The sequence below is a fragment of the Lutzomyia longipalpis genome, chromosome 2 (genome assembly GCF_024334085.1).
Source record: "Lutzomyia longipalpis isolate SR_M1_2022 chromosome 2, ASM2433408v1".
Lineage (NCBI taxonomy): Eukaryota > Metazoa > Arthropoda > Insecta > Diptera > Psychodidae > Lutzomyia > Lutzomyia longipalpis.
Genome location: NC_074708.1, coordinates 37,398,986 through 37,416,862, shown reverse-complemented (window position 1 = coordinate 37,416,862; position 17,877 = coordinate 37,398,986). Strand labels below are relative to the sequence as shown.

The 17,877-nt window shown below is 31.8% G+C and overlaps 3 protein-coding genes across 12 annotated transcripts in view; 2 read left to right on the top strand and 1 right to left on the bottom strand.

The window, feature by feature from the left end:
- Positions 1–7,995, top strand: part of LOC129790593 (insulin receptor substrate 1-B) — a 146,627-nt gene extending 138,632 nt beyond the window's left edge. For all 9 annotated transcript variants that reach the window (XM_055828167.1, XM_055828164.1, XM_055828163.1 and 6 more), the window contains one exon: positions 2–7,995. In XM_055828167.1, the coding sequence (XP_055684142.1) occupies positions 2–590 (589 nt within the window). In that variant the 3' untranslated portion in view covers positions 591–7,995. The remainder of the gene's footprint in view (position 1) is intronic.
- A 959-nt stretch (positions 7,996–8,954) lies between these two features.
- On the bottom strand, positions 8,955–10,159 carry LOC129790592 (C-factor). Its single transcript, XM_055828158.1, has 2 exons — positions 10,031–10,159; positions 8,955–9,648 (listed from the first exon to the last, which is right to left on the bottom strand). The coding sequence occupies exons 1-2, from the start codon at positions 10,157–10,159 to the stop codon at positions 9,031–9,033; spliced, it is 747 nt and encodes a 248-aa protein (XP_055684133.1). The 3' UTR covers positions 8,955–9,030.
- Positions 9,791–16,534, top strand: LOC129790591 (thioredoxin reductase 1, mitochondrial-like). 2 transcript variants are annotated; one of them, XM_055828156.1, is made up of 5 exons: positions 9,791–9,971; positions 11,098–11,443; positions 11,646–11,875; positions 14,094–14,853; positions 16,122–16,534. In XM_055828156.1, the coding sequence occupies exons 1-5, from the start codon at positions 9,956–9,958 to the stop codon at positions 16,249–16,251; spliced, it is 1,482 nt and encodes a 493-aa protein (XP_055684131.1). In that variant the 5' UTR covers positions 9,791–9,955; the 3' UTR covers positions 16,252–16,534. The 2 variants fall into 2 exon arrangements, with proteins under 2 accessions (XP_055684131.1, XP_055684130.1); XM_055828155.1 differs by lacking the exon at positions 9,791–9,971 and adding an exon at positions 10,495–10,610.
- Positions 16,535–17,877: the final 1,343 nt, after the last annotated feature.

Here is a 17,877-nt window from a genome sequence, read left to right as displayed (position 1 = left end):
GGTATGGCAAAGAGTCTGATGGCTCTTTTGACTCTCTACGCGTAGCATCGAGACCAAATTCGGTCAATAGTGACAAAATAACGTCAAAAATCTCGAGTTTGAGTCTCAATCGCCCCAATTCGGCAAATAGTGACCACGTGCCACCAATTTCGTCTTCCTCATCCGCCTCAACGCTGTGCGGCTCATCGTCATCCTCGAGCACACTTTGCGGCAGCAAAAGTCCCTCCAGTGCCACCCTTATGCGCCCACAATCCTTCACGGAGTCCACATCACGTCCGGATTCTGCCACGGAACAAACATCCCGCCCACCTTCCGTCACGTCTGAGCGGGAACTTCACTATGCCAGCCTAGATTTGCCACCATGCAGCGCAGGCGCTGCCGGTGTGGCGCCACTAGCGCGGCAAGAGGCAGCTGATCTATCATCATCGAGCGCCTCATCGAAAAATGCCTCCCTTTCGGGTGACTCCTCGGCCAGTCCCAGCCCCAATGCTGCCCCCACGGGTGCCACCCAAGTGCCGACTGTCGCCTTCAACTATGCTCAAATTGATTTCACCAAATGTGAAAATCCCAAGGCCACTACACCAAATTAATAAGGTAGGACACACAGCATTGCTAAAAACATAAATATATATACAACATACTCTGTCGCGCATAATTCCTCAAAAAAAAACTAAATAAATGGAGAAAAAAGAATATTATTTAAAGAATAAAAAAGAAATATCTCAAAAACACGAAAACTGCCACAAAAAAAAAGTTTAAAAAAAGAAAAGAAAATAAGTTAAAATGATAAACTAAGAATAAATCCAAAGGAAAATTACTACCTTACTAATATAGATGAGTTTTAAACAAACAAACAAAAATCTACTATCCACTCCAATAGATTTTAGAGCAAAAGAGTGAGAGATGTTTGAAAATCTCTGTGAGAAAAAGAAAAACTATTTTGTAGACTTTCCTATTTTAGTGAGCTAATCAGCATTGCTCATAAAAATATAAAAATGCAAAAATAGATGAAAAATAGCATAATAAAGGTTAAAAGAGGTCAAAAAAAATTAAGGAAAAAAACGAAAATGGTTAAATGACAAGACTCAATTCCTATATCCATTTTTTTATTAAATATATTTACATTAATATTTATTATTCACTCTTTGTTTTTTTTTTACATAAATTGTTATTTTTTGTGTTTCTTCTTTATTTTACACACACACAAATACACACACCCACTATACACCTACAATTATGAGGAAATAATCCCTTATAATGAGGAAAAACCTATATATAATTTCCCGCCGTCTTTCCTATATAAAAAATCCAACAATTTGTTCATTTTTTCCCCTTTTTTGTACAAAAAATGCATCCAAATCCAATAAATTGCTGATTGTCGTTATTAAAGAAATATTCAAAAAGAAAATGAGAACAAGCACAGAAATATTAAGATTTTAACAGTTCTGAGACACGTCAAACGTAACGTCATGCGAATAAATTTTTATTTCAATGGTAATTTGTGAAAATGTGTCAGGGAATTGAAAGAAAAAAACAAATAGAAAATTTTAGATATTGCAGAGATAAATTTCAGTTAAAATTTGACAAGTTAATAAATGTCAGAAATTTGACAGATGTTGATAAATGTCAGAAATTTGACAGAAGTTGACAGACGTTAAGAACACATACACAATGTCCAACTAACGAGACTTGAGAAACGTCAAAAACATACTGAAAGATCTAAAAATATTTATCGATATTTTTTTCAAATTAAAACTTGACATTTTCCCCTGAAAAATAAAATCCAAATTTTCAAATTGACAGAAAGCGATAACAGCATTTGTGGATTCCTTACTCACAAGACTGCTATTTACGTATATAGATGAATTTTCTAAGGTTAAATAGAAAAAGATAAAAGAAAAAACTCCACGCATGGAATTTAGTAAAATAATTCTTTTTTCCTCAATTGAATTGCTTTATCACAATGCGGTGTAGGATGCGGAAATATAGAGCAAGAATGGTTCACATTAGATGGCATACAAAGAAAAAGAAAATATTTTGGACGACATAGAAATATTTAGAGAGCACTTAAAGGTGAAAATGAGAAAAATCCATTAATCTTTTGCTCTTAAACATTTCTTCTCCCCTCCATTTTTGTATACCAATTTATTAGATTTTTTTCTGTTGCATAGGTTTTTAAGGTAAAATAATTTTGCCAGAAGGTTTTGAATGTGTTTTTTTTTTATGTGGGAATGTAGGGAAAATGTATGTAATAAAGAGTAGCATAAAATTGAATAAAATCGGAGGGAAAAACACGGAAAAATATCAAACTTCAGCTATAGCTTTAAAATTTCTTTCGATGCTTTAAAAATCATTAAAAATTGTAATCTAATTGTATAATTATTTTATTGAAATTTAAAGTATTTTTTAAGTAAAAAGAATTAAGATTTACATTCATTAGCATGATTTTCTTTCTAACACTTAAAATAAATTAATTGATTGAATATAGATATCACAATTGACTTTAGAGCGGGGAAAACGCAATGATTTGAAGGAGGTTAATGTAGCCAATGCATTAATGTTTATTTTACTTACAAACCTTTCTCATCTATTCTTGCTGCAATTTTTGAGAGTTAAAAAATTATCATTTATCTTGGAAGAAAATAACCGGAAGGAAATGAAAAAAAAAAAGACATTTTTTGGATAAAAATCATCAAAGAGAATTCTCTTTCAAAATATCAAGCATCATGAGCATTTTCTCTAATCTCTAAAACACAAAGAAATGAAGAAATAGAAGTAATTCACGTGCACGCCATCTAGATCCTAAAGCATACAATAGCATATCTCAAATTCCTCACATTACTATAGTTAAACTATACAAATACATTTATTCTTCTTTTTAATTTCTTCCAAAGTGAAATTTTATTGAAAAAAAAATCTGCCGAAAATAAATTTCAAAAGTGTTTGCAAAAGAAGACTAAAAGTTAAGGAGAAAAAGAAAATTAAAATTGATTTATTGAGCAAGAAAGCAACAAAGCAAATTGACTGATTAAATGTAACAGAAAAATGCAAGAGAAAAAAATAGGAAACAGAAAGTGCGCAAAAATAAGCAAAATGAATTAAATAATTTATTAAAAAAAAGAGTCACATAAAAAAATCCAATGGTGTAATAGATTTAATTTATATGAAAGAAAATTGCTTGAGGTATAGCATGAAATAGTTTGAGGATTGCATGAAGGGCGGAGGTGAGGGGTTAAAGAGAATGAAGAAAAAAATTTCCAACCAATTAATTACAATTCAAAGTGTTCGATAAAGTGGCTATTAACAAAGAGACTAATTCGATTTGATTAAATTAATTAAAATATGAACATTAAATAACAAGAAAAATGGGGAGAGATGAATAAAAGAGGTTTAGTCATAATCACAATTAAGTAATCATAGAACATAGGGCAAGAGGAATTACATTAAAAGAATATTTTTTAAGAAATGTAAATAAAATATCCAAAATTATGTAGACAATTCAGTTTTTTTTTATATTAGATCTTTCCTTTATTTATAAAGTCTTCATTGTTGAGCATTTTTGTAAAATTTTCATTTTTGAATTAATTGGAAATTCTTCGTGGGAAGATATTATATTTTTATAATAGAATTATTAGATTTAATTTTCTGTTTTAATGAAAGTCTGCATTCTTATTTTATTTTCTTTTGAATGATTCCTAAAGAAACAACGAAGAAAAATCAATTATTTGGGAAATTTTCATCCCATGATTTTTCAAAAATTACGCAGGTTCTTTTTGTTTGTTTGTTTATTATTATTTTTAAGTTAATTACGGAACATTTTTTACCCACCGTTCATTATTATTTTTTGTATTAGTTTTAGGTTGTTTAGTTGCAAATTATGATTATTTTTCATATTATGTTTTGTTTGTTCTTGCTCTCTATTACTTATTTTTTTGTTTTATAGAATTTCTCTCAAAATGTTTTACTTTTCTTCAAAAAAAGAATTGGAATATTTTCTATTTTTCTTTTAAATTAATTCTATAAAGGAATTTAAAAAATGTCCTTAATTCAAGATGAAAATCTTATTAATGAATAAGGAAAAAATCTTTTACTTCAAATCAATTTTTTAAAAATAAATTAATATTTAATCTTCCCACTGTAAATTCTTTTGCATTGCCCTGTAAAAAAACCTAAAAGAAAATTTATTTCATAGAAAAAGAGTGAGAGAATTTGCATGAAAAATTAAATTTAAATAAAAAATCATAATGTTACTGAAATAAATGAAAATATTTAGAAAAATATTTAAGGAAATCACTTTTAAAGGTTAAAACAAAACGTAGTTTAATATAGAAGGTAAATTAAGGAGAGAAAAAGCAACAAAAAAAAGTGTATACAATACACTGAAAAAAAATCTTACTAATTTTCTATTTTGGAAATAGAAAATTTAATTTACATGAAGTAAAAAAAATAAAGAAATTAAACTTTAGATGAAAATCATGCTGTATAGGATTAAAGGTAAAATGCTAGAATGCATTGTAAAAAAAAATGAGTCGTATATGAAAAATTTTTAATTAGATTTTTGTGTAAATATAGAACATAGAAGAAAACATATAACATACATTTTTTCAAAGGACGAAAACAAGAGCAGAAAATGAAACATAAAATGTGTTCAAACAATATTCACTACTTTACAACAAAAAGAGAGAGAGAAATATATTAAAGAAAAATACTTCTTAAGGGACATAAAAAAGGCATAAAAATGAAGATTTTATTTTTGAGTAAAACACCACGTCAAACGTTCATTGTTGTTTTAGTTTACTAAACTACATTACATGATAGGTATGTAGTTGAATTATATATACAATCCTTGTAGACTTCTTTTTTTTTACATTTAAGTACATAGACAAGGTTACATTAAAATATGAAGATTTTTTAGGAGAGAGAGAGGAGTTTATTTATATCTCAATCCAAATATTATTTTTATTTATAAAGAAAAAAAACATTCTCATTTCCAAAATAATTTGCCTTTCTCACACCAATTTTGTCTTCATTCTTTTCCTCCCAAAGATTTATTTATTCACAATACTTGCAATTTTTTTTTCCTTTAGAGAAACCTCCTATTTATAAGAAAAATACGTTTTTTTTTAACTTCTGAAAAATACTTTGAAAAAATCGATTTATATACCTATTTAAATGAAACAAAAAAAATGAAGAAGAAAATATAAGAATAGAAAAAATATTTTTTCGCTGCATGGTGCTACAGATATCGAAATATATTGTATAACATTGAACTGCCAATTTTATATAATTAAAAAGGAAACAAGTGAGGGAGAGCAAAATAAAGTTTAAAAAAAATGGTTACAAGAAGTCATAAACAGAAAAAAGAAGTATTGGTTTTCAAATAAAAAAAGGTTCAGTGCAAAAGGTCAAAGGACATGGGAATGGCAATTAGTCCTTCGTTTATTTTTGTTCCTTCACTAATTTTTCACAGTGGCGGCAATATTTCAAAGAGTTAGATTTTCTTTAGAGGTCAAATGAAATCATTTTAAGGTCAAAAATTACAAAGAAGAAATATTGAAATTAAAGAATTTTAAACGTTCTCTTTGATTAGATTTTAGGCTACGCTCTTGTAGCTTTCCATCTTCTTCAAGACTTGAAAAATTGTCAAATTTTGAGCCTTAATTCAGTGATCAAGAAACTCCTGAATCTTTGATTTTCTTTTACTGAAATTTAAAGATTTCAAACAAATTTAAGTCGCTGAATTAAGGCCCTTTGTCAGACTTTCTTTTTCTTCAAAATCAATAAAAGAAACTTTTCCTTTAATTTACGTTCTAATTGCCAAGCTCAAATGCCTTTGTCCAGGGGACAGCTTATTGAAATGTAAGAAGAAATAAAAATTGAACGTTTTATTGACAGAGCAAAAAAAAAAGAAGTTTTCTAAACGAAATAAAAGAAATATTTATTTTGCTGCAAGAAACCTTTATTTTTTTCTGTGTTGGACGATAGAAGAGAAAAACTGTTTAAAAAAAATTGCCGTAAATAATGGAATTGATGGAATTTAAGTTACTATATAAACTAAACAAGAGGAATTAGCCGTGAAAAATATTACCTTTACGCAAGAACCTAAATGAAAAGAAAAAAAATGAACCTGTATTTTTTAAAAATAAAACAAGATAATAAATCATTAAAGAAAAATCTTCATATTGGAATGAAAAAAAAAATTAGAAATAGAAACAGAAAAATATATATTTTTGATCTTTCGTGGAAATAGTTTAAGAGCAACCAGTTGAAAATATAAAGAAGAAAAAAATCTCCAGTGTATTAAATTCTTCACTCAAAGCAAAATAAAAAGAAAACTGAAATGAAAAAAAAAAGTTAAATTTGTTCGTTGCAAGAGTGAGAAAGTTAATATATATTTTGTGGTGTAAATAATCCATCAATTTCCTATTATATCTACATATAATTACTTATAAATCTAAACATAGCCACTGAAAACACAGAGACAAGAAAAAAAAGTTAAAACCAAATAGCTAAAGAAAAAAAAATGAATAAATAGAGAAAGAAAAATGATTTAAGATGAATATTTAATGAAGAAGAAAAAGAAACTAAAAGGAGAAAACAAGAGATAAAAAATATGTGGAAATTATGTGTTCTTTATATTTTATAAGAATTATAAAATAAACAAAAAAAATCACTATACACACACATTGAAAGTTTTACCTAAAAAAGAAGAATAAAAATAATGCTAAAGAATAGTAAAAGAAAAACACGATAAAAATTATTTTGAAAAAGAAATAAATCATCTAAGATGTAGATTTAGGAAAAGAAAAAAGTATACATAAAAACATTTTTTAAATATACAATAAAATTATTTTACTAAAGAGAAATAACTATAAAAAAACATTATATTATATGATACTCCTAAACGTAGTGAGAAAAAAAAATGATTTTGTGAAGTTTTTTCTTTTTCAAAATTCCTCAAAAAAATTGGAGTAAAAGAAAAAAAATAATGTAAAACTTTTCAAAATTATTATACTATTAAAAAAAAATAAATAAAGAATAAAAACTCCATGGAGTGGCAGATTTTTTACGACTAAATTAAGAGAGCATGTAGACAGTAAAAAAAAGGTAGTAAATTAAGTTAAAAGAAAAATGGAAAAAAAAGTTTGAAAAACTCCCAAAAAAAAGAATTAAAAAGAATTGAAAAAAAACTATAAAATGTAGTTTAAATTAGATTTCTACTTAGATAGCCAATTATACATGATTATCGATGAATATTTTAGGTTGATAACATTTAATCTTAAATTAAACTGTATTTATGATAAAAAGAAATCCACATAAATTATTATATTACTTTTAGAATGTATAAAAAAAAATGCTAAAATGCAAAAATTTGGTACAGTAAATGCCGGGAAAAAATGAAAATGCAGCAAAAGAACTTCCTCGTTGAGAATTTTCCGGGGGATTCTTTTTGATTTTCATTTATATTTATTAAGCAAGGAAGAAGAAAAAAAAAACTTTAGTGGTTTAATCATTAACTTTCAATTGTTGTATTTATTTCATTTTGATTCCTCATAAGAAAAAAAATCTGAAACTGATTTAAGAAGATTGACTAAAAGAGAAAAAAAAACACGACTTTACGTAAAAGAGTGAAAAATTAATTCCACAAAGATTTTATTTAAGAATTTAAACAAACAATTTAGATGAGAAATTTTTAAGGAATTCGCGCAGAATTGTAGTTACTTTTTTTTTGTTTATTTTTAACAGTAATGCCATTTATATTTATTTTATTATTTTATGTTTTCCTAATAAACTATTTTAATGAAAACATTTTTTTGTTCGTCGTAAGTTAAAAGAAAAAAAATGTAGCGTGAGTGAGCAAAATATTATTATATTGAAAATAAAAAATCTATATATATTTAAGGTTTAAAAGAAAGAAAAAAAAGAGAAAAAAAGAACATTAGCTTGTAAGTTTTCTAAAATTAATTAAATTGAATGATAATAAGTAAAAAAAAATGTAAAGTTAATTTTAAAAGAAAACTATAAATATATCACCTTATAGAAATTAAAAGTCTTTTTTTTATTCCTTTGCAATTTCTGCGATTTTCGTTTTGATTAAGGAGACGCCATATTAGAAGCTTTAATATGACGACATTCGCTACAAAATGGCGGCAAAGATGGGACTTTTTAAACACTTGGAGGACCCAACATTTAATAGATAACTGATAAAATATGTTCAATAATTAATTATTAATCAGTTTATTGAACTAGGATCGAAAGTTTCACTAATTCTTGATCTCCTTCAAGCATTCATGCACCTATTTTTTTTTAATATTTAATTGAGAAAATCGTCACTGAAAAAAAATTGCATAGAATCGATGTAAAATTACCAATTCAAACGACTTTTTTAGCTGCAGTTTTGCTTATTTTTTATTGCGCCCAAATCATCACAAACTTTGATTCTTCAAATCACTATTTAGTCATTTCCGGCAATAAATTAGTCCACATTAGTGATTTTTACCGGGGAAAGGTGAACAAGAGTACTTTATTTGGGAAATATGGGGGTACATAACCTCAAAACAATGCTAAAATGTATGAGATTTTGACTGGTAATTGGTACCAATTTTATCCTCCACGTTGGATTCTGACTTTGACCTCAATTATCTTCCAAATAAAAGACTTTTCTCTGGATTTTCTTTCTGCTGTATGAAAGTAATTAAAATTCCCTACACATAGATGCTAAATTCATCGAGATAAGTCCAATAGATTTTATTCTGTGATGATTTAAGGATTTGAATTAAAAAGTAAAGTCCTCTAAGTGTTAAAAGAAAATGAAGATCCAACTTTTGAGGTTAGAAATCTCGATTTTCCAAGTGTTAAAGAGACGCCATATTGGAAGCTTCAATATGGCGACATTCGCTACAAAATGGCGGCAAAGAATTTGTTTTTCTTTTATAAGGATAAAAAACAAATAATTTTCATGTTAATGCTTTTATTTCCCAAATAAATCTCACAAAAAATACAAATTAATTGCAAAAGGATTCTCCTCTTCTACCAAGCAAGCTCCTTCCCATTGTATTGCAAGAATTTCCCATTTTGCTCAGCTGTGAGCCCCCGGATGACGTTAATCATCCCTGAAACACTCGTCTCCACATCAAGGGGCGCTTTCGAGCCACCCAAGTCGGTCCGAACCCATCCAGGATGGAGAGAAATAGCCATAATCTTGTCACCTTGTAAATCCACACTCATGGATTTAGTGGCTATGTTGAGTGCCGCCTTGGACATGCGATAAGCATACAAGCCTCCGTGCGTATTCTCTGTGATTGAGCCCAGGAGCGATGTCATGTTAACCACGCAGGCTTTCTCGGGTCCAATGGGAGCATCGGGTCGTGCAGCAGCTGCTCTCTGGAGAAGGGGCAACAGGGCTTTTGTTAGCATAACAGGAACCACGGAATTAATGTTGAAACATTCCACGAGATCCTGGTGCTTCGTATGTGGCAGCCTGGTGGATTTTGGACCGTATCCTGCATTGTTTAAGAGCACATTGAGTCCATCTTCCTTCACAATGTCCTCGACTTTCTTCACCAATCCCTCGTAGGTGTCGTAGTTTGTCAAATCAACCTCCAGGATGTGGATATTTGGGTGCTCCTTAGCGAGTTTTTGAAGTTCCTGAAAAGAAGGAAATGTAAATTGTGATGATTTTCCCGCCAATTCCCTCCAATAAGAAAATTCTCGCGCCAATTGGAACTTTCCCGAAAATTCCGTCAGATGGCGAAACAATGGCGGCTTTTTTGGAGGGGATGAAATTTTTGTGTATATGAGAACCTCCATAGCGATCGCAGCGACACATCTCATTGCAATCTCAAGATAAATTGTTCTTGTGCTGTGTGACTTCTCTTGAGTTTTTCAAGTATTTCCCCGAGTTTTCTTTGCATTTTCCACCCCAGTGATTGTACAAAGAGGAAATTAAAGTGAAATGGCACCAATTAATGGTAAGTAAATGCAGGGAAATGTTGGAAATTCCACAAAGAAAGTGAAAAAAGTGACTCACTTCGGCTTTTGTTGCATCCCTCACTGTGGTCAGGAGATATTTGGGCATTTCCTTTGGATTCTGCACCAAACATCGCACTAAACCCAATCCCAATCCTCTATTGCATCCTGTTATTAGTATTGAATTCATTGCAATTTCCCTCACTGATGATTTTCACACCGAAAAAAAATTGATTAGAATCTACGGTGGCCTTGATTTGGTTGGGCAGCAACACACAAACAGCAACACTTCTCTCACGCTTCACGCACAAACTGAACTCTTATCGTGGTTCCTGCTTATTTAAAGCAAACGAGGTTGAAGGGAATTTCCTCCAGGTGCTGATTACAGTGCAAATCAATGGGGAATTCCGCGAATTTGGGACGTTTTTCCACCAAAAACTGCGTTTCGGATGCCGGGTTGAAGGCAAGCACCACACAAACTGTCAGGTGGGGCGCTGCGATCGCTTAAGGGGAGAAATAAAAGCAAAAAAATACGCAGAAAAGTTGAGCGAGGATGATTTTTGTGAAAATCCTTCGCCCGGTTATCAAGAATATCTCCTCTTCCTGCCGGCAATGTACCTTCATCCGTCATTTTTCCAGCCGTAAGTAGAGAGTCATTTCCTGCGTGATTTGCATTTTCCGCAGCATCCCCGCGTGGATGAATTTTCTTATTTTTTTGCAAAGAATATTTCTCCGGAAGTTTTGAGATTTTCTCGCTTTTCTGCAATTCCCGGAAGTTTGAAATGAATAGTTTCCCATTGAGGAGGATCTTGTACACCTCCTGAGATGTTTTGGTACATTCCCGGCATACTTTTGTACCTCTCTTCAGGGGCAATTTCACAATATTGCCTCTCCCGGAATCAACAATGTCATGATGCTGCCCAAAGTAAGTTCCGGAACTTTCTGGGGGCAGGCTGGGCTGGGAGAGAGATTCTTATCATTCTTCCCCCCTTGGACAGGCCTTTTGACACGCTATCTAATAATAAAATGAATGTACTTCTAGAAGCTCCGATAATTAACCTTGACCTTGTTCATTCAAAGAGAAAAATGATGATTTTCAATGAAAAAATGATTGTTTGGTATTTGCAGGAACGTTCGACTACGATCTGGTGGTGATTGGAGGAGGATCAGGAGGTTTGGCATGTGCCAAGGAAGCCGTTGGATTGGGTGCTAAAGTTGCTGTGTTGGATTTCGTCACGCCATCACCGCGTGGCACGAAATGGGGCCTTGGTGGGACGTGCGTGAATGTTGGTTGCATCCCGAAGAAGCTAATGCATCAGGCATCCCTTCTCGGGGAAGGAATTCACGATGCTCAAGCCTACGGGTGGACAGTTAACCCTGAAGAGGTGGCCATCAAATGGTCAGCTGTTACGGAAGCCGTGCAGAATCACATTAAATCCGTGAATTGGGTCACAAGAGTGGATCTCCGTGACAAGTGAGTTCTTCTTCCTCTCTCTCTCTCTCCTCCCTCTCTCCCACCCAAAAATAGAGCACACGCGATGCTTGCGTCATTCACGAGCATGAATCGTCAATTTGTGACGTCTTATCGCGAGAAGAGAACATTGTTGCAAATCATTGGAATTCAAAACGGAATAATCACCTTTCTCTCTCTCTCTCTCTGTTTGTATCTTTTCTAGGAAAGTGGAGTATGTGAATGGATTGGGATACTTCAAGGATCCTCATAATGTTGTTGCTGTGATGAAGAATGGCACAGAGAGGGTGCTCAATGCTAAACATATCGTGATTGCTGTGGGCGGACGTCCACGCTATCCAGACATTCCGGGTGCCATTGAGTACGGCATCACAAGCGATGACATCTTCAGTATGCCCACGCCCCCAGGAAAGACCCTCGTCGTTGGAGCTGGCTGTAAGTTTTCCTCTTTTTTTATTTTTTGCTTTTCTTTGGTTTTTACTTTTTCATTGGTTACTGTGCATTGGCTTCACAGAGAAGGAAAAGAAAGGAAAAATTGAGAAAAATCTAGTGAAAATTCCCTGCTGGTGTAAAATGCCAAGAGAAGCAAAGAAGATTGTTGACAAGGGTTCAAATAATTGACAAAATGACCACTGAGGAAGGCGTGGTTAAACGCCGAAAGCTTTGGGAAAAGATTTCGTTTCTTTTAAACCCGCATCCTACAAAAATATTTCTTTAGAGAATTTTTCCTTTGAAATTTTAACAGAATATTGCGCAAAGAATTTAACAAACAAAGAAAAAGAGAGAAAAGAGTTAAAGATAAGAAGTTTATCGTAAAAATTGACACACTTGAGCAGCTATTGAGAGGTCTTTGAGGGGCAGATTGAGAGGCAATAATGTTGTGGCCTTAAGTCATGATGATTATTAATGCTTATCAAAAGGCAAGACTGATATGATTGATATTTCATTAATCTTTCTCATTCACTCTGTGAGAGTGCTTTGTAATCGTAGAAATAATGTTTTCGTGGCTATTTGATGGAACTTTTATGAAAAAAAAACGAATATTTTGATATTTTCGGTGAATCATCTGAATAGTATTTTACGCGGTTTCAATTTAGTACTTAATTAGTTCTTAATCCTCAATCGGAGATTTCTTAAAGCTAAAATCCGAATAATTTTTTTTCAGGTTGAATTTAGTATTTTTAGGCTTAAATTTAGTGGTACAGAAAGTGTAAAAAATTATCCTTTAATTCCTCCTCTAATTCAGCACTTAAACATATGAATTTTTAGAACTTTCAATTTAGTACTTTTAAAAGCTTATATTTAGTTACTTTATTCTTTAACTTTAATTTAGTACTTCCCAAGATTTTACTCAATATAAGAATTTTTGAGGCTGAAAACCGAATTACATTTTTTTTTGTCATAAAAACTAATTATTCTTGAAAGTTAATTTTTTTTTAACCTGATGAAGGGTGTCAAGAAAAATACGAAATGTCACCGAACAAATGATTTTTCTTATTAAAAAATGTTTGTATATTAATTTTAAAATTAGATTTTTATCAAAAGATAAATTTTGAAGGGAATTTTGAATTAATAAATTCAAAACAAAGGGGTGTTATTTCCAGAGATCTGAATATTCTCATTTTCATCTAGAAATTAGTAGATACTTCTTTAGCTTGAATTTACTTTTTTCTCGGTTTGAATTGAATGCTTTTTGAGTACTTTCCGGGATTGAATTTAGTATTCATTCGCCTTTTTAGTACCTACTTATTTGGTTTATAATTTAAATTTAGTTTTTTTTTTTTTTTTCAAATGAATTCAGAACTTTTTTTGAGTTAGAATTTACTATATTTTTTTGCTAGAGTTTAGTATGTTTTCGTCTAGAATTTAGTACTTTTAATTATTGAATTTACTTCTTAAGATTGGATTTTCAAAAAATACTAAAATCTAGCCAAATTAATAAATTCAAGCCGAAAAAGTACTAAATTCAATAGTTAAAAATACTAAATTTTATCGGAAAACATACTAAATTCTACACAAAATCACAGTCAATTCTAGCTAAAAAAGTTTACTAAATAAAATGGGAAAAAGTACTAAATTTAAGTCTACAAAATGCTAAATTAAATTTCACTTTGGCTAGAATTTAGTACTCTTTAGGCTTAAAAGGCTTTAAGACTAAAAAAAAGAAATGTTCATCTGTTGAATATTTTGATTTCATTGGCGAATCTTTCGAATATTTTCATTCTGATAAACACCCCTTGATTGGAAGTCTTTAAAAAAAATTAATTTCTTATTTGTTTTCTTATATGAAGCCAATAAATCAACTCAAAATCGTCTCAAATTATTTTTTTTATTAAAAAAATGAAATTTAAAAAAAATCAAAGAAATATTTTATTTAAAAATTTTTACAATTAAAAAATAATAAATTGTGGAAAATAAGTTTTTTTTAATATGATTTTTAAAGAATAATTTCTTTAGCTTCTCCAAAACGTTCTAAAAAAATCCTAATGAAACTTTCTCAGGATTTTTTACACTGAAACTTTTTTTTAGGAAATTAATTAACTCCACCCGAGTCTCCCATTTTTTTCTCAAGATCTCAAAAGAAAATTAATTTGTTTAGCACGAAAATTGCTTAAAAAAAATGATTCAAAAAAAAATGTCTTTGTCCTCACAGACATTGGCTTGGAATGCGCTGGTTTCCTGAAGGGCTTTGGGTACGATGCCACCGTGATGGTACGCTCAATTGTTCTGCGTGGATTTGATCAGCAAATGGCGGATATTGTGTCGAGTGCAATGATCGAGAAGGGCATTAATTTCCTCTTCAAAACCATCCCGACGTCCGTCGAGAAGACAAGCGATGGGCGCTACCTTGTGAAGTATCGCAGCAATGAGGGAGCCGAAGGGAGTGATGTGTACGACACTGTGCTCTTTGCCATTGGCCGTACAGCTCTGACGGATGATCTACGCTTGGAGAATGCGGGAGTTAAAGTGAATGAGGAGAACAAGAAGATCCCGGTGAATGAGCGCGAAGAGACGAATGTTGATGGAATCTACGCGGTGGGGGATGTTATTGATGGAAGACCTGAGCTGACACCTGTGGCCATTCTTGCTGGACGTCTCCTGGCACGCAGAGTCATTGGCAATGGGCAGGATTTGATGGATTACAGGGATGTGGCAACAACAGTATTCACCCCACTTGAGTACGGATGTGTTGGGATGAGTGAGGAGGCGGCTGTGAAGGAGTTTGGAGAGGAAAATGTGGAAGTTTTTCATGCTTACTACAAACCAACGGAGTTCTTTGTACCGCAAAAGAGTGTCCGGTATTGCTACCTCAAGAGCGTCGCCCTGCGTGAGGGGGATCAAAAGGTTCTGGGGTTGCACTATGTGGGTCCCGTTGCAGGAGAAGTTATTCAGGGATTTGCAGCTGCTGTCAAGTAAGTTTATTTTCTTCCTTTCTTTCTTTTGTAGAATCTTTGTGCAAAGTAATTTTGTGAAATTTCTGTCAAATTTTACAAGAATCTTGCTTGAATGTTTTGCTGAAAAATTAATTTAAAAAAACGGATGAAATATTATTTTCTTTCAAGATTTAGGAATATAATATTTTCTTTTCTTACAATTCGTCAATTATAAAATTTTTGGTATTCTGTGAAAAATCTTAAAAGATTTTGCACATTTTATTTCTTTCTTTTATCGGGTTTTTTTTTAAAAGAAAAATTTCAAAATTACTTTTAAAGCATTTTTAAAAATATTTTTAACTGTTTTCTGTAACAAAAAAATATTTTGTTTTTCCTTTATTAATTAACAAGAAAAGGATTTTGTAAACTTAAGGGGGTTCTCTTGGGCAAATTGTTGGAATTTACACATTTTTAATGATTTCATTTTTCTTGTGGTTTTTCTTAAACATAGTTTTCCGATGTTAGTTACATTTATAGCTTAATTATTGAAGTGTAAGAAAATCACTTTCGGCCATCTTGAGATTTTCCTCAAAACACAAAAGTAGGTTTTTCTCAGGATCTACTTGATGGATTTCGATGGGGTAAAAAGCAAATGAAAGAGGAAGTATTAGTAGAGAATGTACCGGAACAGAATTTTGAATTTCGACACAGCAGCTGAGAAAAGTATACAAATATTCTTATTGACTTTTCTCAACTTCTGAGTTGAAATTCAATAATCTGTTCCGGTACATTCTTCGCTAATGCTTCTACTTTCAATTGCTTTTTATCCCATCTAAATCCATCCAGTAGATCCTGAGAAAAACCTACCTTTGTGTTTCAGGGCAGTTCTTTGAAAAAGTTGCAAAATCACAAGATGGCCGAAAGTGATTTTTATACTCTTCAAAAATTAGGCTTCAAATGTAACCAACATCGGAAAACCATGTTTAAGAAAAAACCCAAGAAAAATAAAAACATTGAATTTCACTAACTCTCAAAAGAGACCTTAAACTGACAAAATCTTACAACAACTTTTAAGTTGTTAGAAAAGGAAAGAAAAGAGCTTTATCAAAATCGAATCTTTAGTTAAAATTTGATTAAAAAAATATAAGAAAAAGGTTTCATATGCAGTGATATTTTATCAAAATTCAGGCATTTGACGAAAATTTTACAAATTACTTTCTCATCACTGCCCTTTTAAGATTATATTTGACTGGCAGTTTACTAACAAAGCAATAAACAAACTTTTTCCCTTCTCCCCCCTTAACCAGATGCGGTCTCACGATGAAGATATTGATGAATACTGTTGGTATTCATCCGACAACTGCAGAAGAATTCACACGGCTCAACATTACAAAACGCTCAGGGGTTGATCCAACACCAGCATCGTGTTGCAGTTAAATTGCCCCCCACGCCTCATGCTGTAGGGGAGATGAGGGCCAATGAAGCGCGAATTTACTCACATGAAATCACACGCCAGAAGTGGCAAAGTTTCTTTGTTTTAATTGTCAAAATCATCGCCCAGAGTGAGCAGCAAAACAAAATCTTCTAAATGTGTCTCATCATTGTTAATTGGAAGGCTTCTTGATAGAATTTCTTCAATTTTTTTATAAATAGAATTTTAGGAAGAAGGAAATACAAAATACACGTGTTGATTTTGTGATGTGTTAGTACACCGAAGAAATTTGACTTTTTTCTTTTATTTTTTTTTTTCTGTGAATTTTTTAACCCCTTTTGTGACCTTTGAGCGAATGGTGAAAAGAAAGCAGCCAAAATGTGAATTTTTGCAGATTTTTAGTCAGAATTTCAGGCAGAGAATGAATGAGAAATTGGCCCGATATGACCTACATTAACCCCTCACACACACCCACCCCCTAAAGTCTTACAATGCATCACCCACCCACGATAGGATGTTCCAATTTAACGCCCGCCAGGAAAAGGCTCACAAGCGGCATTTTATTGAGGCAATCTCCATTTTCTTTGATGGATTTCCAATTGATGAGAACTTTTTTCATTCCTCCCTTCTTCGCGTCATCCTTCAGCGTGTTGTCGGGAGGCGCTTTGGCGCGTTTTATGGCGACGTGGTTATTGCGCAAAGACGGAAAAGTATTCAATTGAAGGGAAATCTCACAAAATGAGAATATTACGTAAAGAAGAAACATTTTATGTCCTAAAAATTGACGAAGAATTCGTAAAGAAATTTTCGTTTTTTATCATTCAATTAGTTTTTTATGAATTTTATTTTATAAAATAAAAGGTAGGGGGGGGGAAGATTAGATCAGAAAGGTCAGAGAGTATCAGTAACACTTTGAGAGATTTTTATTCAATTAGAAATATTCTATAGATAAAAAATTGAAGAAGAAAAGCAGAAATTCTGGTTAATTGACCATCTGGACGGAATAAGATAAATTGAATGAATTAAAGTCCTAAAGAGCCTGAAGAAGATCCTTCATGAAGAATCGGAAATATCAGCACAGAGTAGGCCATGAGATTGAGTTATGTGTACAGTTTGAATTTATGAAGAAAAGCTCTTCAGTTTGCAAATTTTACTTTGAAAAGCTCCGTAAGAGCTAAAAGACTTTTACTGTCAACGTTAGACATTTCTCTATTAAATTTTGTTGTTAACCCTTGGAATGCGGAGCGGGGTCGTTGAACGACCCCAGCGCTATATTTCGTGTTATATCTCCGTAAATAAAAAGGATACCATTTCCATCTTTTGGAAATAAGTTCTTTGGTTATCTGAGGAGGTTGTGTAAAAATTTCAGCTTAATCCGTCCACAACAAGAAAAGTTATTAAGGAAAATGTAGAAGAAGGGAATTCAAAAATTGGTGTAACGGCCATGCTGCGGAAAATTTCTTAGAATGAAGTTAGTCACATCATAAATCATATGGTTGAAGGGGGTTGAAGGGTTGTGTTTACTTTCTCACTTTACCATCTCAGTGTCAGAATTATCGCGAATAAGTAACATAAACAACATAAAACATAGTCAGAATCACATAAATGTTGAAAAGAATAAAGAATTTTCT

Coding starts and splice junctions, on each gene's coding strand:
- LOC129790592 (XM_055828158.1), bottom strand. CDS start 10,159: ATGAATTCAATACTAATAACAGGATGCAATAGAGGATTGGGATTGGGT. Junction 9,649..10,030: donor GGGATGCAACAAAAGCCGAA/GTGAGTCACTTT, acceptor CCTTCTTTTCAG/GAACTTCAAAAACTCGCTAA.
- LOC129790591 (XM_055828155.1), top strand. CDS start 10,523: ATGATTTTTGTGAAAATCCTTCGCCCGGTTATCAAGAATATCTCCTCT. Junction 10,611..11,097: donor CATCCGTCATTTTTCCAGCC/GTAAGTAGAGAG, acceptor TGGTATTTGCAG/GAACGTTCGACTACGATCTG. Junction 14,854..16,121: donor GGATTTGCAGCTGCTGTCAA/GTAAGTTTATTT, acceptor CCCCTTAACCAG/ATGCGGTCTCACGATGAAGA.